The sequence below is a fragment of the Carassius gibelio genome, chromosome A9 (genome assembly GCF_023724105.1).
Source record: "Carassius gibelio isolate Cgi1373 ecotype wild population from Czech Republic chromosome A9, carGib1.2-hapl.c, whole genome shotgun sequence".
Taxonomy (NCBI): Eukaryota; Metazoa; Chordata; class Actinopteri; order Cypriniformes; family Cyprinidae; genus Carassius; species Carassius gibelio.
The window spans coordinates 15,584,455-15,608,003 of record NC_068379.1 but is presented as its reverse complement, the minus strand read 5'-3'; the positions used below and the strand labels follow the sequence as shown (position 1 = coordinate 15,608,003).

Genomic DNA, 23,549 nt, shown 5'->3' with positions numbered 1-23,549 from the left:
CCATTTTGATGCAAAGCGATGATAGCCGCACATGATTTTTTGGTGATAGCATTGCTAACAAGAACAAAATGACTGGAAGCGTTTCTTCCTTCTTTTATAGCCATACATCTGCTCTTACAATCTATTTAGTATGATAGTGATTTTACCTGAATAGTACTCATTCACACTAACACGTGTGCTGCTGATATGATTAGTCAATTAATGTTAGCTGGTCATTTTGTGCCAGGAAAACTTTAGCAATTATTTAAAATGCATCTGATCGCTATACACAATAATCTAGAAACTTTGTGAATGAACACCACAACAGCTGAAGCAGCAAACTTTGCAAAACACAAAACTTGTCACTGCCAAATCTTTGGGCCACGAATGTATGTTGATTTTTTGTTATAAAGATACTGTTACAAGGGTACCGTATTTTTCGGACTATAAGTCGCACCTGAGTATAAAGCCGCCTTTCCACTGCACACGTCCTTCGGACACAATTGTCGCATTTCTCCCTCTAGCGGCAGTCGCGCAGAATTTTCAAACTGGTTGTGCAGCAACTGTTACCTTGGCATATTCACCATGGTAAAATTCATAATTTTAATGAACATAGTTAATTTATGAATGCATCTTCACAAATCAGGTGACCCCCAAAATAAAAACAGTAGGTTTTATGGGGCTAATCAACGTAAATAATGGTTTAATAATTATTAAATAATTATTTCTGCCATAAGTATTATAATCCACCATTTTACAGAAATAGTGTTTAAAGGATAATTTTAATGTTAACAAAATATTGGTAATTCTGACCTCGCACCGATTGTTTTGATTAGAATACATCACATCCGGTCGGGCGTTCGCATACGGTCTAGTCGCAGAAGTTCAAATATTTGAACGTATCCGAGGCTCAAATCGGATCCGAAATTTCCGCATACGCATGTGATCAGAACTCCACGCAGCTCCCGCATTACTTTCCATTGGAAATGAATGACTTCCGATCTGTCGCTTGTCGTTCGTCGGAGACAGTGGAAAGGCGGATTAAGTCGCATCAGTCCAAAAATACGTCATGATGAGGAAAAAAACATATATAAGTCGCATTTATTTAGAACCAAGAATCAAGAGAAAACATTACCGTCTACAGCCGCGAGAGGGCGCTCTATGTCTTCAGTGTAGGCTACAGGAGCAAAGTGGAACATAGAGCGCCCTCTCGTGGATGGAGACGGTAATGTTTTCTCTTGGTTCATGTCAAATTAATTTTGATAAATAAGTCTCACCTGACTATAAATCGCAGGACCAGCCAAACTATGAAAAAAAAAAGAAAATTAGGTATTTATTGTGATTTGAAGATGAGTTTAATATAACCACAATGCAATTAAAACAACAATAAAAATCATTTAGGCCATAAATATAATTTATTTAAAACCGGACATGACTAAAACTGTGCATTTTTACATTTATTTAATTAATTAATTTATTATTAAATATGGTAAAAGCAGGTAAAGATTTTTAATACAATTTCTCCTTTGTCCTCTGCTGACCATACCGATATTTATCATTAAATGATTTATGAATACCTTTAACCAACTAAAATCATCATCTTTCAAATGACACTGCCAACTGCTCCAGGCACGTTAGTTCTTATTTAACCTAATATTATTTTATAAAATGAGCACAGGTTGTGATTTCTAGTTTGCAGACTGCAGAGCCTGGTGCGTGTAAATACAGTTATTAATATGCAGTTATTAATATGGCCACTAGAGAGAACACAAACCACGATGAATGAACTCTCTTCATGACTTTGAAACAGGAAAAGCCATTTCACTGGAAAAGCCACATTTCTGTCCTGTAACATGTTTTTAAAATTAAAATTGTCCACACTTAACCAGTTATTGAATAATTTTTTTAAAGTAACTCCTTTCCCTTTTACATTCAAGTTCATTTTAAGAATCAATGCTTAGGATAGCCTACTATGTCATAGGTAATTATATTAAAGTAAATGAATGCATCACTAATTACTTAATCAATTGAAATAAATTAAAAGATCAATGTCTAAATAAAAAAGGTCAAGCTCTGAGTGCCTGGCAGGAATTGCCTGGTCGGAAGTAAAGTTTATCAATTAGAAAATGTATTGTAATAACAGTTAATTGAATTTCTGTCTGTGTCTCAGCAGATAGACAGCTGCTTACAGGGCAAAATAAACAGTGAGTTAGCTCTGTCTTGCTCCATTGTACTAAAAGATGTGTCGTAAGCAAATGGTGTGCATTAGCTGTCGGTCTGCTAAGTGAAATCAATACTTCACTAAAACAGTCATTAGCAGAGCGTAGTGCAAAATATATGTGGATGGAACTAGCCATTATCTACTTCGCATGAATGGATAAATAGCTTATAGTGTTCTACTCTATTGCTTTAGTCAGTTATAGAATACAGCGTGAAGTCGGTTAGAAATAAAACGGTTGTGTTGACTGCAGGGTTATTTACAGGGAAGTAGGCAGGTTCAAAGGTTAAGTGTCTTTCTAGAGCGGAGGGGGGTAAGGAATGTTACCACAGTGCCTCTGCTGCTGCATCTCTGTTTTCAGTTCCTACATCAAATTCTGAATTCAGCCTTGGTGTAAGAATGAAAAGATGAGGGAAAATGCTTGAGGCATAAATGCACAGTGTTGTGTAAACAGTATACAGCTCATATATGTGTTTGGATGAATAATTGAGGCTGTTGATGTTATGACATAAGTGCAAGTTCTAGTATCACTCATGCTGCTCACCCATCCATACAAAGTTATTAAATAATCATAGATGGGAGGCCTACAGCATGAGCATATGAGCAGACACACATTAGCTAACCATCTAAAGCCCTGATGAAAGGCCAGTGTGGCCCCTGGGACAGCAAAGGGCCTTTAACTGAATAGAGGCGGATCGATAGAGAATAGAGTTTCAGATTCAGTGCAAGACAGCAATTGCCAGCTAAAACGGGCTTCGTAGTTCTCACATATGAGCAGAATAATATATGCATAACTTAGGTTATAAACAATTAAACAAATTCTGTATATTATTTGTTGAAAAAAAAAACATTAACTTTTGCTCAGAAAGGATGTGTTAAATTGATCAAACGTGGCAGTAAAGACTTTCATATTCTTTTATATTTTATGTATACATTTTCAAGTTCTTTTGAACTGTTTATCACAGAATTCGGAAAAAATGTCAATCAAAAATAGGTTTAGACAAAAATATTAAGCAGCACAAGTGTTCTGAACATTAATAATAATATAAATGTTTCTCGAGCATCAAATCAGCTATTAGAATGATTTCTGAGGGATCATGTGACTGAAGACTGGAATGTTGACTTGAAAATTCAACATTATCACAGGAAAAAAGTTATTTTAATAATGTTATTTTATTTTACTATATATATATATATATATATATATATATATATATATATATATATATATATATACACACATTGCCACTTGAAAGTTTGTGAACCCTTTGCAGAATCTGAAAAAAAAATTTTTTTAACAAAATAAGAGAGATCATGAAAAATGCATGCTATTTTTTATTTAGTACTGTCCGGAGTAACATTTTTTTCAAAAGAAAAAAATAAAATTGAAATAACCCCATTCAAAAGTTTGGTTCTTAATTCTGTGTGTGGTTACCTGGATGATCCACGACTGTTATTATTATAATTTTATATATATATATATATTTTTTTTTTTGTGTGTGTGTGATATCGGTTCATGAGTCCCTTGTTTGTTCTGAATAGTTAAACTGAGCATTGTTCTTCAGAAACCTCTTTTCAGGTTTCCAGCATTCCTTTTGCGTATTTGAACCCTTTCCAGCAGTGACTGTATGATTTTGAGATCCATCTTTTCACACGGAGGACAACTGAGGGACTCCAACAACTATTAAAAAAGGTTCAAACATTCACTGATGCTCCAGAAGAAAATATAATGCATATTAAGAGCCGGCGTTAAAAACTTTTTGAATTTGAAGATCAAGGTACTTCATTTGTTTTTCAGTTAGCATGCAAGTGAAGGGCAGTACTAATTGAAAAATAACATGCATTTTGTATGAGCTCTCTTATTTTGTTAAAATTACTCCCATTTTCACAGATTCTGCAAGGGGTTCACAAACTTTCAAGTGGCACATATATATATATATACACACACATTTACTTTTTAAAATAATATTTTACACATGTATTAATTTTTGTAAAAACAAAAAAAATTGTCTCCACAGTCTCACATGAAGTTAATCAAATATGTGGCTACTCTGTCATTGTAATTGTTAGATGTGGGAGAAGAAAAAGCAGAGCACAAGTGTGCAAGTGAAGCAGAATAGACAGTTTATTGTACCCAGTACAGATTATAAACTCAGCAGTGTAAAGAACACATTGTGAGGGGAACAAGGTTAAGCCTGTACAAGTGCAGACAACCCTTATATGGTGGATGTTGAGACAAGCCCCTCATTCCATGAGAAAAAAGGTTATTTTAGAAGCTGCACCTCTCATTTAAAAAGGCACTGCTCTCGAACCCATCAGGAAAGGGCGTCTGGTAACCACTGGTGTGCAGTCACTGCGACACAGGGATCCACTTAAAACATACATAGAGTATCTGTTACAGGCAGAACTATACAGCTTATACAATAAAATCAAATAAATGCAGACTTTGCAAAAATATATGTTCATCTTTTCAAAAAAAAAAAAAAAAAAAAAAAAAAAAGAGAATACAAATGCAGAGAACTCCACAATTTCTTCCTTGTCCAGCATAAAGCGATATGTTGATGGACAGCTGATCACTGAATATGTCATGCAAAAGAAAGCAGTGGTCTTTCAACTTGAGATTGGCAATGAGTAGCTGACAAGGAAATTTTATTTTTTTGTACCTTATTGCATGCAAGGCCCTGATACTCCTGCTTTCCTGGTGCAGTAAAATATAAAGTAATGCCAAAAATTATGTTGTTTGACCTTCACTTACACCAAGCATGGACAAAATCTGACTAGTGCATCCCTTTTGAATGTTGAAAAATCACATGTACTCTGTAGTTCAAAATTTGGCTTTTTGGGAAGTGAAAACAAATATTAAAAATCGCAACAGGTTTACAGAAATGAGTTAACAGTCCATGAAGATGACTAAATATACTAAGAGTGCCTCTGGTTTAACTTCACATCAACAACCCTTGGGTTAACCAGCATGAAAACAAAAAGTTCATATAAAACCAACACGCAACAAAAGGACTCAGAACAAAACCAAACGATACAAAAAGAACATGTTCTGTATTCCTCTGCATAATTAAAGCTGTCCACATTTAGTTCAACAAAAAGTGTTGTATAAAAGCCAGCTTTCTAAAGAGTCTGAAGAAACAAATGGGTCATTTTTCTCATTGTAAAATAAAGCCCTTTTGACTTCTTGTCTACATGGTTTGGAGGTAAAACTAAATTAATTTGGACCAAGAAGGCAACTATTAAATAGTGCTGCATTTCTGTGAGGTTGTCTTTTAATAATTTGTTACCAATTTTTCTTTTTTTAAAAAGCAGATTGTCAAAAACAGAATTGCTACAATTCTCGCAGTGAGATCTGTCCGTCTTTCGGCAGCGGTCGGCTCCGGCTCAACCTCTTCTTCTCTGTGGCAGTGGCTGTTTGCCACGAGGAAGGTTTAAGCGTGGGAAACCAGCTTTCCTCACCTCCTCGACACTATTCTCATGGGCTGACGCCAGAGAAAAGGTGGCTCGCAGATTTCTCCTCATTCTTTTTTTAATGATCGGGAGGGTTAATCTGGAAGTGGGCAACAGTTCAAAAGGAGTTGAGGCAATAGGGACAGATGTGTTTCAGTCAGAGCAACGGTTCAGGTTCAATACACGTAACCGTCAGGGAAAGGCATCCCAGCAACACACTGCTCACCACCGTCGACCAAATATGAAGCCCCCTCATCATAGTGCGCCAACGGAAGTGTGTCGTCATCCACTCCGGGCAGGCCGTCGGGGTCTGCTTTAAGGTTGGGCCTCTGGTTGTCTGGGAAGGCCATTGAGAAGAGGGCCTCGGGATCACACACAAATTTGTACACGTACCTCTCGCCAGCAACCTGAAAAGAGAGAAAGCCGTAAGATTATCCATAAAACAAAACAAAAAAAAACTTGGTATTGTAGCAACTATTGTGATTATGAGCAGAGCATAGAGTAAAAGAAAGGGGAACCTGCCTTTACCTTCTGCATGATTCCCTTCTCGTAATAGTAACGCAGTGAGCGACTGAGTTTGTCATAGTTCATGGCCGGTCTGTTCTTCTGGATGCCCCAGCGTCGGGCCACCTGAAAACACAGATGATGATTGTGATTTCATTAGCTGGGTTTCAATTTAGTTGGCAGTATGCAACAAAGAGAAATTCCAAAATATACCATCACTTTCAGAGAAAATGACTGTAGTCACTAGTAAAGCCACTGTGGCCTTTTTTCATTAAATGAATTACTTTCGATTCAGAGCACTCAACCAGTCTGGAAAAATATTAACAATTAGTGGCAGATGGCTTTTGTCAGAAAGACAGTGTGTCAGACAATAATCTGGGCAAGGTTTTCAGACACGACTTGTTTCTCAAAAAAGGTCACGTGACTACCGTAGCATCTACCGTGTTCCTGTAGCTCAACTGGTAGAGCATTGCGTTATCAAGCGCAAGGTTGGGGGTTTAATTCCCAGAGAACACATGATAAGTAAAAATTGATAGCCTGAATGCACTGTAAGTCGCTTTGGATAAAAGCGTCTGCTAAATGCATTAATTTAATTTTACTCTACAGTAGCTTATTCTTTAAATGTCCTTTCATTAACAAAATGCGATTCACAGCCAGACAAAAAGGGCTTTTTTAAAAACTTGGTTGTATAAAAATGTGAAAGTAATATCTGTAGCTTTAACAAAATCTGCAAGGATTTACAAATACTACCAACTATTGCCCATAACATAAAATCCACCTCAAGCGTTTTTAATGAGCGGTTTAGAAGTTCTAGTTGCATTTTAATGTTACCATTAGCATTTTTTCTGTTATCCCAAAATTCACTCAAAATACATGAATAGTACCTGAAAAGCTGGAAGCGAGAACATACAGGACTACTGTAAATGGTGTGTGACTGAAAGTAAAAAAAAAAAAACTGATCGTTGCCGCTCACCTCCTCTGGCTCAATAAGTTTAAACTCCATTCCACGTCCTGTCCAGGCGATGAAATGACCGTTAGCAGGATCATCCAGCAGCGTAACCAGAAACTGCCAAAGCTGGAGAGAGCCGCGCCGCTGGTAAGGCGGGCCGTCACGATACACTGAGGGCTCTTGCTTTAGCTTCCCTGTCAGGAACAAGAATTCCGAAGATTAGAGTTTTTTCCTGGAGCAGCGTGAACAAGCATGAGAGAAATGCTGTCACAAATGTGGCTCATGTGGACACAGTCTTCATGTCACACCACTGTACTAGCTCTCTCTCTTCAAAGAAAGGAGTGCCCTGCTGAATCTGTACAGTACAGACTGAGCACTTGACAACTACTGAGATGACCATTAACCTGTCTTTGATTTGAAACTATACATGACTTGTTGTGAAATCTTACCTTCAAGTCTCTCGGGAACCACACAGGTGTCGTCGAAATACAACTGCTGATCTCTTTCAAATGAGAAGTCTACAGGCAGAGGGAAGAAACAGAGACACCGTATGTTAGATGAAGACAGGACAAGATGATTTTAGCATGCTGGAGCTGCTTCAATGGCGATGCCACTTACTCTCATGGCTTTGGTAGAAGCTTGCTGCTCTCCCAAATGAAGACTGACACTTAGGCACTTCTGCAAAACAACATAATAAAGTGGGGTTATTAAAAATGAGAAATTACCAATGATAAAGGAGTCAGACGTTCCTTTAAAATGAATAAAAGAAAGGTATGAGGTATGATTAAAGATCAAATAAATTAAAACCTTTAGAAAATTGTTAACTGTTCTCAAGGTTATTATAGTTGACTGAAATTATTAAATCTGAATTAACTATATTATTACTAATTAACTATACAAAACATTTTGTTACTAGAAACTAAAATAAAATAAAATATACAGTATAAAGAAACCTTAAACTTATTTCAAATTCCAGGGAAATTTTTTTTCTTTTTCATTTATTTAAAGTAACAAAAAAATAAATCTGAAATAAAAATAAAACATATAGAGAAATAAGCTACACCAATATTGAAAATAACATTGTAATAGAGCACAGCAATGTTAAAATAACAGTCTGCTCCTTAATTCTAATAAGGACAGAGATTGAACCGAGGTTTTATAGGAGCTCTGAAAAGGCAAGAGGATGAACAATAGTAATTCTGGTACTTTTAAAACACTGATGGAACAGCTGGGTCGTAAATGTCCAGCCTCACACATCTGATCTGGTAGCGCTGGCTAAGCTCATATCAACACACCAAAGAAACATGCAGCATTAGCAGTGAGCACTGAGTCACCAAATAGGATTAGCCACCATGACAATCAAGTTTGATCTGTCCTTGTGTCCTGGTGATACGCCAGGCCACTCCACCCCTCTCTGTCCTACTTTGAGTAAGCGATCCTCATTGATTGCATCAGATGCATCATCTGCCAGGCTGCTGTACAGATGAAACCACTCGGTTCAGCTGCCCCAATGCATATGTAATGACACACAGATTTTTTAAGAAGGATGGTAAGAGGATTTAGAATGACATCAGTTACCTGCAAACATAAACCTAGAAGGAGAGTATAACACTTGAAGTGTACAAAGCTGAATATATATCACAAACAGGAAGCTCAGCTAAGCGGACAGGTTTAAGGATGCATGGGGTTCCCCTAATCTCACACAGGAAAAGAACAAAATCTTCTGATGTGGAATATGCCCCAATCTCCCTCAGATATGATCTCTTAATGCGACCTTTCAAAACTTGTTTAAACAATGTTTAGGACTAAATATCCACTTTAAATGACACATTCATATTTTGATTATTATTTCCATTTATTAATAGGGCTGCCAATTGTTTAAAATGTCCAAAATCATTAGTTACATGTTACTTTATTTATAAAATTAAGCAGAATTAATTGCTTATGAATATTTCCTGAGAAGCCCCACTAAACAAGAAAATTCAAACACTATTACAGTGACATAATAATAATAATAATAAGACAATAAAATTTCAAGATAATTCAAAAGACATTACCGGTATATATACTGTATTATTTTATTTATTAATAATTTTCCTTACAGAACTTACAAACAGGTCAGGAGACAACTATGTTAAGTTACCATGGTAAATTGACAGCCCTGTTTATTAATAATGCTGCTCTTAAGGAATGTCTAAGTATGTGAAGCGTAGCCTTCTCAAGAAAGTGTCTCAGTTACACGCAAAGGTTCAAGGTGTTCATATACACCTCTCTAAACAATGCTAAAAGTCACAGGCCAGAGCAAACACACAAAATACATTCCATGCCCTCATGAAGCCCAGTCTAAGAAATGGGACTGTCCTCACCAGAGTCGAAGCAGAAGTCTCGTGGCTCTTGCTTGATGGTCATCGGGTGGAAGGCAGCCTGGGACGGGCCCATGTTGGGAACACCTTGCTCAGCGTAGCGGGGGTCTAGGAGCTCCTGTTTGAAGCCCTGAGAAGGCACAGGAACCAAGGGCTCTGACATTTGGCGATGGTAAGGTGGCCTTCCATCTCTTGAAGAAGTACTGGGGACCTGTGGCATAAAGTTGGGTCTTCCTTGGGCGTCAGAAGGTGGGAATGGGAGGCAAGGCTCTGAAAGCTGTCGCTGAAACCTACAATAAAAAACAACAACAACATTCAAAAATCAGAAACTGTTTTGGAGTGAATAACACCGGTCACTTTCAGTTAAATCCATGCAGATGCTTATGATTGAAGGAAGTCATAAACAAAGCATGTAAAACTATCAATGCATTTGTCATGTGACACAGGATAAATAAAAGAGCAGCTTAGCACAAGAACTTTAGTGTTTTCTGCTGCTGGCTGTAAATGATGTGCCACACATTCTCCAGCAAGCTCCAAGGAATTCAGCTACAGGTGGCAAGGCAGGACGCCACGGGGGTCGTATTATTATAGCCCCCCATCAGTGATGTGACCGTTAGATTTTTGGTCATCTGCCATTTAATATAATATATTATTATATCAAATGTTTGGGTAGTGATATTTAAATTTTTTCAATTGTAATTTTAAGGAATTAACTAATTAAAAAAATATATATAAATATTCAGCAAAAATGCATCAAATATGAGAGTTAAGACATTTATAATGATACAAAAGATTTCCATTTCAAATAAATGCTGTTTTTTATATTCTATTGATCAATGAATTTGGGGGGAAAAATGCAAAATGGCTTCCACAAAAACATTAAGCCTTGATAATAATGAAATGTTTCTTGAGTACCAAATGTGATTTTTGAAGGATCATTTTGAAGTGCTTTTTTTTATATACAATATTACGGTTTATTTCTGAGCAAACAAATGCAGCCTAAGAGACATCTTTCAAACTAATTAAAAAAGAAAAAAGAATAATCTTAAGCTCAAATTTTTTATCGGCAATATAGCATTCCAATAAATGGATACTACATTTTACATTCAATAAAATACAATATATATTATTTATTTCTACAGGATAGATAATTTTTTTCCTTCATGTTCATAGTAAGGCAAGAAAACCATCACAAAAAGTTTAAAATATTCCACTGAGGTAAAAATATAGCAAATAAACATGCTGAAGTGCCAGGGTTCAAGTTCAAAGGTCCTGAAACCATGCAGAGACTGACCTAGGTTCATTATTGAAGTGAGTGTCACGGTTTAGGGGTGGACAGGGAACTGCAAAAGGTGGGCTCTGGCCGTGGTGAGGGAGTGCCTGCTGGCTGGGGGTGCTCTTGGTCACTGAAGGCTGCCCATGAAGGAGACGCTGTCCTAATGTTGTGTTGGAGATGGAGGGAGGAGTCTGTTCATGCAGGGGACGTGTCCCCAGAGCACTGGTGGGGCCACATGGCGAGACGGGCGTTGAGGGAGGAGTCAATGGCTTAAACCCAGTGGGCTTCCTTTCATAGGCACTGTTTAGAGGAAAATTAAGACAATTAGTCACCAAACAGACGAGACGATCTCAATGACATTGAGATGGATATCTAAGAAAGTACCTGTAGCTGTAAAGGCACTTCTCTCCATATGGCATGGGACTTCTATCCTGGCTACAGGGGGAGAGATCTTCGGAGGGACTCAGTTCCCGTTTGATCTTCCCCGGTGGTGGGCCATGAAACATCACTGTGAGAGAAAAGAGCAGGAGATGTTTCTAATGAAGCAGAGTGTCCAGTCGAACACATCAACAGAAGTGCAGTCACATGCCTAAGAAGGAGGTTCTTCTCCAGCTTTAAACCACCATATTTCACGGGTAATAACAATCGACTGCGAGGCATAAAAGCTCTTCGTCCTGCCCATCAGTATCATGGTGCAGAACAACACACGCAATCAAAGCGCTCCCCTCAGATTTCCATCATAGCCGAGTCAATACTCATGAATCAGTGTGGTCGTAATTCAATGATTGTGAATGATTTTCCTTCCCGCACTGTAACCATTAGCCCCTGGATCTCTGCACCAAGCTCTCACGTCCGGCGCCACATAATGGCCAACGCAACTGGATCCACACAAGTTGAGGCAGATAAATCACCCAGACTGTACTTATAAGACACTAGGTAAGGCATGTGAAAGCTCAAAGCATGGGTTAAAGTGCTAGTACACCCCAAAATGACCACATTTGATATGTTCTTGGATTAAGCTGCTTTATTCATATGAATCACATTTAGGGTCTCAACGGTTTTGATGGGTTTCATTTTTGTGGTGTGAGCTTTCAGCAGGAGGACAGAAATCTCTCAGGTTTCATTAAAAATGTCATTCGTGTTTCAAAGATGAACAAAAATGAGTAAATGACAGAATTAACATGTCTGGGTGCATGCTCTTCCACATAAACGATCAAAAGTAATTGTTTAAGCGAGATGATTTCCTGCTCTGTGGTCATTGGGGTTATTGCTAAAGTGGCCACTCCCCATTGATACAGTACTGGGATTGTAGGAGGGCATGGGGTGCCATGAGACGTCCAGATGACCCCTTGATACTCAAAAAATAATAATAATAATAAAATAAAATAAAAACTTTTGCACTGAAATGCCGCATGAAGAAACCTACAACTTGCATTAAAAAAGTGGCTGATTTTACAAAAGAGCATGTCACAAACCTTTTCAGTAACGCCACAGTAACATGCCAAAACTGGACCAAAATGCATGCTCTTGTATGCACCCCGTCTCCTAGCCTCAACATCAGACGAAAACAAAAACAAACTTCAGAGACAAAACGGGGGAGGGGAAATAACATAAAATGCTCCGCCGAGCATTCCTCAAGTAGTTCCTTTGGCTTTGATACCTGCGGCCAGGCTTTAACAAATTGGGTGCGTTTGGACTGAGAACCCTCAATGAAATGAGCTTCAGTGGCTGTGGATTTGATGGGTTTAGGTAGACTGTGGGGGGGGAGCCTATTCCACTCACCCTTCCTGATGGAATCCAGTCCATTCCAGAGTCTGAGCGGAGTGCATGAAAGTGTGAAATCTGATTATGAGCTTGGATCATGTGATGCTGATACCAGTCGGCTGATTTCACTGAAAAAATAGATGGTCGAGGGGGTTCTCGCTGAGATGATTCAAGCAAGAATGAAAAGCGGAAGACCATTTAAGTCTTTATAAAACAAAGCACTATTTGGTTGAGTGTGAGGGAATGTTAGACCACTGACCAAGTTAAAGAGTATATCAATTTCTTTAAAAGTTAATGCATGCTAAAACATCTAATATATGCATTATATTATGAGCTCCATTTGAGAGTATGACTGCTGGCATCTTCAACAGCTCAAATCAACGAGACTGTCTGGCACACTAGACACCATCTTAGTCTAAGATCTCCTTTGTTTCCCATGTAACTTTGGCTTTGAATTTGAGCAAGAGATGAATAATAAATAGCTCCAAGAGCTCAAACCCTGCTGTTTTCCCTAGCCCTCTCTGGAATGCATCCAAAGTACACTGCCAAGGAGAATAAATAATATATCTCAAGGTACTCACAGCTCTCCGACTGGAAATCTGGGACAAACTGTTCGTCATCGGGCACCTGAGCTGTGGAGAGAGATTGGAGAGCATTAAAGACTTGCAAACAATGCGCCCTGCTGATAAACAATCTGAGGATCAATGTCAATTTGTCAGACAATGTTTCTTTTGGGATTTTTTGTATCTCACTGCCAACTTTTTGGAAACTGCCGGAAAGCTAGTGCAGCGGACCAAATTAAATGGCCCGAGTGTCATGAAAAATAAACAGCAGCTGGGGCAAAGTGCATCACTTAGACATTAAATATTCCACATGCATATATTACAAGAAATATGAATGAGTCTGAAATATATATGTCAGCTGCACGACAAAGCAATAATGACATGCTTGAAATGTAATGTTTCGAACCTTCTGCGATCCAGATCTCCTGCAGCTGGCTGAGGTCCTGGAATAGTTCTGCGGATGACAGGCAAAGACAAGTCAGTCTGAAAGCATGAAAAGCCACTATGATCCAAGTATCTGATAAACCAAAGGCAGCCTTCAACAATCACAGCATCGCTCAAACTACACTGAGCACATATACTTCAGCTCTCTTGCTGTTAATGCATCTCAATAATCAGATCCGTCTGCCAAGCATGCATTAGTCATGTTCATTAGGTTGAAATTACCCTCTGTGTCCTGAGCGAGTTCAGTCTCCACTAACTTTCTTTTTCTGTCATTAACTGCTCGGCTATACGGCTCCTCCACTTGTAATGACTTTTGCTGTGGAAAAACACTTTGGTCAGTGTTGCCTAATTTAATGTTGAAAACCAAAACACCATTAGCTTCACGCATCTATAGGAAAACAAGAAATGTACTTACATTCGGTGGGACCATAAATGGTACCTGCTGGTCATAAAATCCGTCCATGTCACCTGGGTCTTCAAGGAGGCTCCCAGAAAAGGGTCTTCGCTTAAAAGCGATTGTTATATTGACCTCTCTGGGTCTTCGGTTTTCTCTAAAGAAGAAAAAAAATTGATGAATCACGCAGTAGATCTACTGGACAGTCAAGCGGGTCCCACATCAAAACACCAAGCCCAGCATTGAGGCAGACAAAACCCTCAGATCCATCTGATCCTGTGTATTCATCCTCCCCCTTCTCTCTCTCTCTCTGTAACCCATCAAAACATCCCTCCTGACAGAGCATATGAGTAAAGACAGACAGGCAGGCACAGAGAGAGAGAGAGAGAGAGAGAGAGAGAGAGAGAGAGAGAGAGAGAGAGAGAGAGAGAGAGAGAGAGAGAGGCAGAGCTGCAGTAACTACAGTAGAGATGAATGTTAACCTTACATAAGCAAAGCCAACCATCTGCGCCTCTATGAAAAGAATCATGAAACTTTTAAGATAAACTGAGAAAAATTGTAAAGCATCCATTGCGTGTTACACTTCACTGATATTCAACTTATATGAGTAGTTTAGGAATAAACAATATAAAAATGTAATTATCTTCTCTTTGATATATAAACTCTCTTTGATACGAACTTACTGGATCAGCTGCACAGTTGGAAGAGGAGACCGTGAGGACGACGATAGCTTTTCTTCTTACGCTTCTCGACAAAACAATTCTTTACTTGACCCTTTCAATGTACTTTTGTTTGTAGTGTAATTATATATGCTTTTATTATTTATTGCATTTTTATTACACTGACCTCTCGTGGGAAGCATAATTGTTAAATAAATTTTTTAACTGTTACGTGTGACCAATTCATAAAATAACAACATTATTTTTATTGCATTATTCTATTTTTTATTATTTAATATCGACATACACACCTACAAAATCTTAATAGATGAGAAACTATGTAAGTTTAACTAACATATAAAATAAAAACCAATTAATTTTAAAATGCCAACAACTTCCACGAGCGAGGGGAAAACACGAGCGGTTTTAAATGTTTAGGTTTAAGTGTAGTTTACACGGAGAATGAACGATAGTTAAAACCACAGCTTGTTGCTCCAAAAACGCATAAAAATAAATAAGAATCAACTAAAATAAAACACACACACAATAAATAATATGACCAATAATACTAGTTAGCAACAAATAATTACTTGAAACCTCTAGCATATATATATATTTTGTATTATTATGGGGTAACAAATATACCCTTAAATTAAGAGATTAAAGTAAATATAAGACTGAACGGGGTGAGGACCTCCTCCCTCTCCGAGCCCCGTGACGGCCTCTTGTTTTTCTCAATGAAGTGAAACTCGATCCGTGAAGGGGGGAAAAGAGAGACTTCCATTCACAAAACCCTGCACCGTTCAGATTGCACAACCGAACTCACCTATAAATGTCAGTAATGCTGAACGCACAAGCTTCTGTAACGACTGCAACGACGCAAAATATTTTTTTTTTAAAACTTAATGCATTAAAATGGTTGCCAAACAGTATAAATCCTCTCTTGGAGAAAATGGCGTTCGCTTTCCCCCAAGGCGAGATCGCCGTTTTTGCAGTTGCAAACCCACGAAAAACTTACGCGCTGCACAGAAACAACCACTTTCAAACTGATATTTTAGCAAACGAGGTGGAAATATTTGAGGAATGAGGGTTAAACTCACCGTAGAGATGACGCGTCTCTCGCAGTAGACTAAAAAAAAACACGTTTTAATCCCAAACGGATGCGGTCCGCTCGTTGTGATTGATAGATGCGCTCTCTCCAACGCTCAAAACTTGAATTAGGTTTTGTAAATGGACTGCTCGGTTTTCCCCTGGGCTCGAGAGGCACTTGAATCTGGAAGCTCATTGGCTCCGAGCGCACGTCATTTAGATCTCTAAACCAATGATTTGCGAGCATGACTTTGAATATTTATTAAGAGCTCAACGACCAATCGAAGCCCCGTCTGTTCTATTTTTATGAATGGCTGAGTTTCATTCACTTTCAATATTTTTCCCCGCACGTTTCCAGAGGCTCTTAAAGGGCCAGAGAGCCAGAAGTAGAATCGCCAACGAAACACATCAGAAGTTGGAGGACAATTCACTAGGCTATAAAAAGCTATTTAAGTATACAATGCAGTATAAAATATTAAAACAAAGCCGAGTTGCGCACAAACAAAACGATTTAAAGGAATAACAAGTGTTGTTATTTCATATCTCAACAGACTTTCCATACAGCTTACAATGTGAGTATAAATATTAGATATTATAAGTTTGATTAGTAATTTCGTGAGTAGAAAAAAATATATATGTGGTTAACATTACTTGAAAAGACTGTTCTAGAGAATAAAACTGTCAGAAAATTAATTAGTAAAAATCTAAAATAAAAATGTAAAAACAGGCAACACAGCAAACAAATTAGATTATTTTAATAATAAAGCGTTTTAATATAGCGTTTTATTATTATTGCTGTTATTTTAATAGCTATTCTATTTTTTATTGTTATTCTTTTATTGTTATTGTTATCTGCTACACAGCGAACTGCACAATCTTGTGATGCGCAAGGGATTAACAATGTATTATTGTGGTCAAGGCCAGATGTCCTAGAATCTATATTTAACGAAGCGGTTTCTGTGAAAAAGAGAGGGAGAGAAATCCTGCATCAAGTGTGAGGAGGATAATCTTCAAAATCCTTCTAGCTTTCGAGCGGAGCCCACTTTCACAGAGGACAATGATAGCATGAAGATGATGTGCAGGATGCAGTTACTGGTGTCATTGTTTCACCGGCTTGACGCTGCTAAATCTGGGCTTTTCAGCTCTGCCGAGCTGTCAGGGTCTACTTTTTATAGCACCTTTCACTAATGTGGTGGGAGGTGGGAAGGGGGTGGCCAAGAGCATATTGTTTTTCCATTAAATCCAGAGTGGTGGTGACACAGCTATCAGCAAGACATTTCTCTTTAATATCTTACATTTTCTTTTAGGGACAAATATTGAAAGGATCCACTATCAATCACTCTGATAATGAGAAGGGCTGTCCATGGGTGAGTGTGACAGTTCTGGCAGCCTGCCCTTCTCTGGAAATGTGGGCTATTCCATTGAAGGAGAGGAACCACATATGACAATAGATTTAAATGAGGGGTGACGGACAGAGCAGCAAATCTGATCTCTACACTGGTATCATATGTAACACACAGAAAAATCTCAACTTTTAAACCTTGTCATTGTGTATGCAATCCATGTAATATGATTGGCATGTGCTGAATAAATGAATACACCCTGAAAACTCTGTAAAATCAGCTTGGTACAGACAGTCAATGAAGTGGAATGAAGGTTAACGCAGCCTCGGGCCAATGGTGCTCTCCCAAAAAGAGACATGATGGGACTTGATGACTATTAATAGTTCATGGAGAGATAATTCCTGCCTCATTGTCTTTCCACACCCAAGACGCGTAGGCTTCGCCCCAGCTCACAGCTTCTTGTGTCATTCATATTTTTCTTCTAAACAGTCATACAACCTCACTCAAGCATCATACAGTGAATGACACTGCAAGTGTTGTGATATTACACCTGAATAATCCACAAACATATATTTTCCCATTGATAAGATGTCCTCCTCCTTTTTTTTTTTAAGTGTAGCAATGTGCAATGCTAGTGTTTGGTTATATCACAATAATAGCTTTTAACTGGGGCAATACCTTCCAGAGGTGCACCTATACCAAATCAAAATCTAAAGGGTGCATATTATTAGCATCCTTTGAGCATGACCCAATTTTGCCCCTAAAGGTACAATCTTCTGAGTCTAGAGGAGGCCACAAAACCTCATTAAAGCTTCTCACATCACATCCATAACACATCCATTCATTTGGAAAGATTGAATTAATAAAAGCTGCCAATGTCTTGAAGTTGCGACATAATATGATTTAAAACTCTCTATATATAGGTGCAATCATGACTGAAGGTGTTGTCTGAGAGATGGAAGCAAGTGTGAAAGTGTGCTGACATGTGGATCTTAAGTACAGCGCTAAAATCTCACAGTATTTCTCCCGAGTGCCTCATATCATCAGCACAGGAGCACTGAAATCTGTGATTTATTATGTGAACTGAAATTCAATCACATTAAGTAGAGGATTGTGTCAGGTGCCTTTGCCGGATGTGAGTAAGCATCCCAGCCGAGTCTGCCAATGACCCACACCAGACGCAGGGCTTCAGTCTCTTTGTTTATTCAATAAAAACATGGATGCCAACAGCTTACAGAGTAACAGAGTCTAAAAGGGGCTTTCAAGGGCACAATTCACCCATTAACCCCATCCCAGTCTGCAGGACTCCTGTCCTTGAACCTTGTTGCCTACCACACAGATGGACTGCTACAAACCACACTAACCCTAAGGCAGGAGTAAGACAGTGAGTTAAACACACATGTAGAACATCACATTCAGGATATGTGGATATGGGCTGTACTTCATCAGTGGCAGTCAATAAGGCTCATCTGACCCAGCTAAGAATGGTGCTACACTGAGATTAGCCATACTGCCTCTTCAATATTGACTCCAGGATTCTGCTTCACTGTTCTTAAAAAGAACATTCCTGATTTGGTCTCAATATGCCAGGGTTGGGCAAAATTCAGAACTGAAAAAAACAAAAAAAAAAGTTGTCTCCCTTTCAACTCACGAGTTGAATTTAAATAGAATTGCGAATGCCCTACATGAATTTGAATCGGAATGACAGGAGAGGAATGTACTGTATTTTAACTCAAAGAAACTCAACAGGCAATGCATCCTGGGAAAAAGTTTTTCTTCCTTCCTTCTATCCATCGTTCTCTCTGTCTGGGGGGCCAAGAAAAACCCCTTAAACTTCAGGGTGTCTCAGCAAAACGTAAAAAAAAGGCAGTTATTCTAGTTATACATCAAAATTATATGATCTTCTTTGAATTACAATTCATTTTTAATTCAAAACCTCACATTCAGAATTTAAAAGGCATTATCAATTCATTTTTGAATAGAGCACAACCCTGAAAGAGGCAGCACGGTTTTAACAGATAAACTCATATTATTGTTATGATAAAAGAGACAGTCATGGGTAGATTGAGCAATTAGGACAGCTACAAAATAGATAAAAGCCTTCTTGTCCACAAATGAAGACAGATGTGGTGTCAGAGATATCATGGAGCTCATCTGTGATGTGCAGGACATCGCTCTATCACCACTTTTCTCTGAGATTAAGTAGGCAGGAACGATGACACTAACAAAAATGAGTTATTGCAACACAGCAAAACATGTTAACCTCTCGTTTTATTCCCTCTATTTTGTTCCATCATTTGGGTTATTTTCTTAGTGACTTATATTGCAAAAGTCTTTGCTCCAGGCAAAATGCTATTTTGTACTGGTAAGTAAAGGCTATCAGCTATTCACAGAAATTATACAGGAAGTGACATCAGTACGATTTAGAAATGACATTTCCCAAACATGACATTTCTCAGTTGCCCATCGATCTGCATACATTGGTACTTGTACAATGAACATGCTACTAACTGATTGAGGAAAAGTACAGTGGGTAGACACAAGGGGCCTGGATAGGGTGCAAAAATATAATCATGTAAAACGAATAAAGTAGCAACAATCAGCTTGGTCTCTCTTCAAGCAGACATTGACTTCTTTGTTTCAGCAGGCATGCGGTGGTTTAACTTTAGAGAAAATATAAACAATTTCTATATATACATGACTGTTTAAAATCATTCTAGACTGTTAAATGAAAAGTAGTTGTAAACATGCACTTGTAGGCAAACCGCCGTTCTTTAAACACCAGAATGTCATGCAGGATAACCATCCGTCCAAAGACCACAGAATCAATGGGGCTCTTTTAGCCAAATTCACCATTAACTTCTGATAAACCGATAGTTCTGTGGTCATAGGAAGAGATGAGCATTTTTTAGGACACTGGTGTTGCTTCTGCGGTTCAGTTTTCTTTAAAGGGAACATTAACCTGCTAACCCTGGGAAGAGCTCAGTTTCCAAAGTCGACACCTGAACTTCAAGTCAATCTGACCCCAGTTCTGTGTACTGGTGAAATACATATATACAGTTCTAACACCCTATGGCACACTGCGAAAGCATCTGATGATCACTGCACATTCATACTGTATATATGCACACAAGGCTCTTAGTTTATATAAATACTGATACATAGTGGGCATCTTTAAGTCACACACTCTTTATGGGCCTTCTCAGAAGGGCTAAAAGATTACAACGCTCACTTTTTGGATCTCCAAGTCAGCTGTTGTGGACGGGAACTGTAAGTAACTTCCGTTTTCTGCATTCATCTAGGCTGCTTTCAAACCCGCTTAACTGTCGACCTGAAATTGCGAGCTGATGTTTTCATGCTGCAATTAGGAATAGTGTTTCATGCCCTGAAATAGGAAGTTAAATTTAGGCTCCGTCCATGCAGCAGTAAATCAAACCCCACTGCAGTAGCTTGTTGTGACAGATGGGGACCAGAGGATTCAGTCTTAATACCAGCGCTAGATCCATTTCAGCCCGCCTCTGAATGGAGACCTTGTTTTTCTTAAAAATGTGTAGCATATTTTTCCTTAAACTATTATTTCTGTAACAAAATATAATATTTAATTTGTTAACATTGGTTAATGCATCAATGAACAATTCATATTGTTACAGGATTTATTACTCCTGGTCAATGTTAATAATGTATGCACTATATTCATAGATTTTCAGGTTGTATTAATCAATATTATTAAACATAATATGAATATAAATGAATTAACAATGAAATCAATTTATGGGGTGGAATTGAACTTGGACCAAGCAATTGAGTTTATAAATGAAGGCTAATCTAGATTATTTAAGGCTGTAAATATATTTTCAGCGTTAGTTGTTGACATCTAATGCATTAACAAATCTTAACAAATTGACCCTGAACTTAAAGTTTTACCATTGCATCCTTATTGTTATATAAAACAATTACTAAAATCATACTTTGCTGATAAAATGCTTAAAACAGCCTAAGCTGGTTTGATGGTGTAAGTCCTGTTCATACCAAGACGAAAAATCAGTGTTATATACATTTTAATTTGAATAAACGGCTATTAATGCTTCTGCTCAGATTTAGACAAACATTCACACAGATTTTTTTTTTCTACAGAAATATTTGGTCACATGCCCTGAGTCGCTGCTGTTACATAAAACTAATTTTCTGTAAGTGCCATCTACTGCCATAAAGTTAAGTTGCATTTTTCATTACTTCATTCTTCCATTATTCGCATTGGTCTGAACAGACAAATCACTTGCCGAAACTGGACCGAATTTTCATGCCGTACGTTCATGTTGGTGTGATTACGGCCATTACGATGGTTTTCAGCTGGTCTAGCTGGGTAACCTGCAAGTCTCCGAGCCTGACCAGCTCAAAAATGCTCAAACTAGCCAACAGACCAGCATAGCCAGCATAGGCTGGTGTAAGATGTTTTAAATCGACAGGGAAAATCACACAGAATCTACTCCCCAATGTAATGGCACGATATTTTGATTTGGCTTAAAAAATACGATAAAATCTTCAAATTATTGCACAAACTGCCACATTGCTACGATATAAATGCTAATTGGTAAAACTCTTTTGGTCCACTGATTCTCTCTTCTAAGGGTTCTCTAAACTCCTTGCATTTTTGAAAGACCTTACGTCCATTCTGCACACTGAACACGAGCATTGTTGTTTTAAAGGGCAGTATGTGAATAAATAATCATTCAGCGAACAGTAACAAAACTTGCACTGGTCAACTGGCGAACAGCAGTACTGGCCAGAGCAAACAACAGAAGCTGAAATATTTCATCTCATTCAGGCCAGTCTAACCTGTTTCTATCAGCAGACCCCCATAAACATTTTCACAATGGATGAGTATGTTGCTTCATCTCTTTAGTGATGGCATGCTGCAGGGCCTTGGAGAGGCACTGGAATGAATGCTTTGCATGCACTGATGTATAATTCAGTGAGCTCCTTTAAGAGGAAAGTTTGTTCCCTGGTCCTGCTAGGCTAGGCCAGGGCCTGGTGACGTCCATATGTGCACCACCAACTCTCATGCAAAGAACATCATCATGCCAGAGTGTCTCTTACTCTCCATCTCTTTTGACTTGAACACACTTCTTTTGCCTTTACTCTGTGTCTCTTCACTACTGGTCCTCCCTCTTTTTTTCTCTTTGAAATTGGCCGTCTCTTCTGATGAGCCATCTCAAGAGGAGGGAGAGGGCACACAGTGTGATCCCAAGGCAGCGGCCTATTGGGAGGGGCGATTTAGTTGGAATTGAGTCATAGCTTACAGGTCACAAGCCTGTGATAAGATGTTCTGGATGATAAGACACAGGAAGTGGTCATGACACTCAGAGTGGTTCTGGTTCAGCCCATGTGCATCTGACTGTTTTCGGAGATGGAGTCCATTAGAGTGTTGTATTTGTATTGATTCGTCTCACAAAAGTGATTGAAAGGTGTCTTCTCTTTGGCTGCCACCTGCCAAAGACGAAGGATTAGCTGAGGAAGGTGGAGATGTTTGAGTGTGTTTGTATGACTGCAGAAGAGTGGTTGAATTTTGAAGTCCCCACATCTAGTCCCGACTTCTGTTGCGCTTCTTGAAGAAGAAGAATGTTTTCTGTGGTGGTCCCAGCAGCATGGGAACTTGGTTCTTATGTGTGATCCGTATCTGCAAGAAAGAAGGCAAGATTACTCTCTGAAGACAACCAAATCTGAACAGTTGGTTAAATCCTTCTGCTTGTTAATTACTCACTGTTTTAAGCAGTTGTCTCGCTCACATTCAGCAAATGAGCTGGCAGAAGTCACACGTGTCCAGATTAACAGGCACAAATTTGAGAAAGTGAGAGCTGACCTTGAAACTGAAATAACATCCCATGTTCCCCTCTGCACAGTTGGGCAAATTAGAGAGGACTAAAGGCACAGCAGCACACTTTTTATAGAGCTTGTGCTGATAGAGATGTATATATAGCGGAGGACATTGTGTTGGCGCTATGTGCAGATGGAAAGCTGCATGTTTATTCCCCTCTCTTAATGACATAATCAGTCAATGGCAGGGTGTGACATGACAGTGTTTTAATTAACAGTCTGCTTGCTGGGGTGGGTGAATGTACAAAGCTGCAACAGACTGGAGGAGGCAATTTTCTGAGATGGAAAAAAGGTCCTGCTCTGAACTGAAACCTATCATTGAGCATTGGGTGTATCTGACTTCACATTACATCACATTGTGTACTTTAAAAGCAGAGAATATGGTTTTTAATTATAATATTTGGCCACTCGGACGTAGTAACGCAGAGTTATTCTGTTGCAGCTCCACAGAACCGACAAGTACTTGCAAACAAAAAAACAAAACGAAACAAAAATCATCTTGAATGCAGTCTGATTTATTTTAGATAAAAGCATAAAAGAAAATATAAATTAAAACATACCAAAAAGCTGATTTGAAGTTTTATCGCCCAAGTCTGTGTCACAACATAACATAATGCACAAACCACTAGGCCTCAACTCTTGGTTTTGGACATAATTTTTCAGGTGGTTTGGCTCAA

The 23,549-nt window shown here is 38.5% G+C and overlaps 2 protein-coding genes across 4 annotated transcripts in view; both read right to left on the bottom strand.

The window, feature by feature from the left end:
- Nucleotides 1-4,298: 4,298 nt before the first annotated feature.
- Nucleotides 4,299-15,835, bottom strand: LOC128019739 (ETS translocation variant 5). Of its 2 annotated transcripts, none has more exons than XM_052605922.1 (13): nt 15,667-15,835; nt 13,929-14,064; nt 13,736-13,829; nt 13,476-13,523; nt 13,088-13,138; nt 11,127-11,250; nt 10,761-11,042; nt 9,470-9,756; nt 7,722-7,781; nt 7,553-7,621; nt 7,128-7,297; nt 6,173-6,280; nt 4,299-6,057 (listed from the first exon to the last, which is right to left on the bottom strand). In XM_052605922.1, exons 2-13 carry the CDS (start codon nt 13,974-13,976, stop codon nt 5,827-5,829), a joined length of 1,572 nt encoding a protein of 523 aa, XP_052461882.1. In that variant the 5' UTR covers nt 13,977-14,064; nt 15,667-15,835; the 3' UTR covers nt 4,299-5,826. The 2 variants fall into 2 exon arrangements, with proteins under 2 accessions (XP_052461882.1, XP_052461883.1); XM_052605923.1 differs by having other exon boundaries at nt 6,179-6,280.
- Nucleotides 15,836-18,185: 2,350 nt separating this feature from the next.
- Nucleotides 18,186-23,549, bottom strand: part of LOC128019732 (diacylglycerol kinase beta) — an 80,821-nt gene continuing 75,457 nt past the window's right edge. For both annotated transcript variants that reach the window (XM_052605901.1, XM_052605902.1), the window contains one exon: nt 18,186-22,675. In XM_052605901.1, coding sequence (XP_052461861.1) covers nt 22,580-22,675 — 96 coding nt within the window. In that variant the 3' untranslated portion in view covers nt 18,186-22,579. The remainder of the gene's footprint in view (nt 22,676-23,549) is intronic.

What these genes read in the sequence shown, in the direction of transcription:
- LOC128019739 (XM_052605922.1), bottom strand. Translation starts at nt 13,976, where the DNA reads ATGGACGGATTTTATGACCAGCAGGTACCATTTATGGTCCCACCGAAT. An exon ending in ACTCGCTCAGGACACAGAGG is followed by an intron (nt 13,524 to 13,735) that starts GTAATTTCAACC and finishes TGTCATCCGCAG; the next exon opens with AACTATTCCAGGACCTCAGC. An exon ending in GGTTCCCGAGAGACTTGAAG is followed by an intron (nt 7,298 to 7,552) that starts GTAAGATTTCAC and finishes TGTTCCTGACAG; the next exon opens with GGAAGCTAAAGCAAGAGCCC.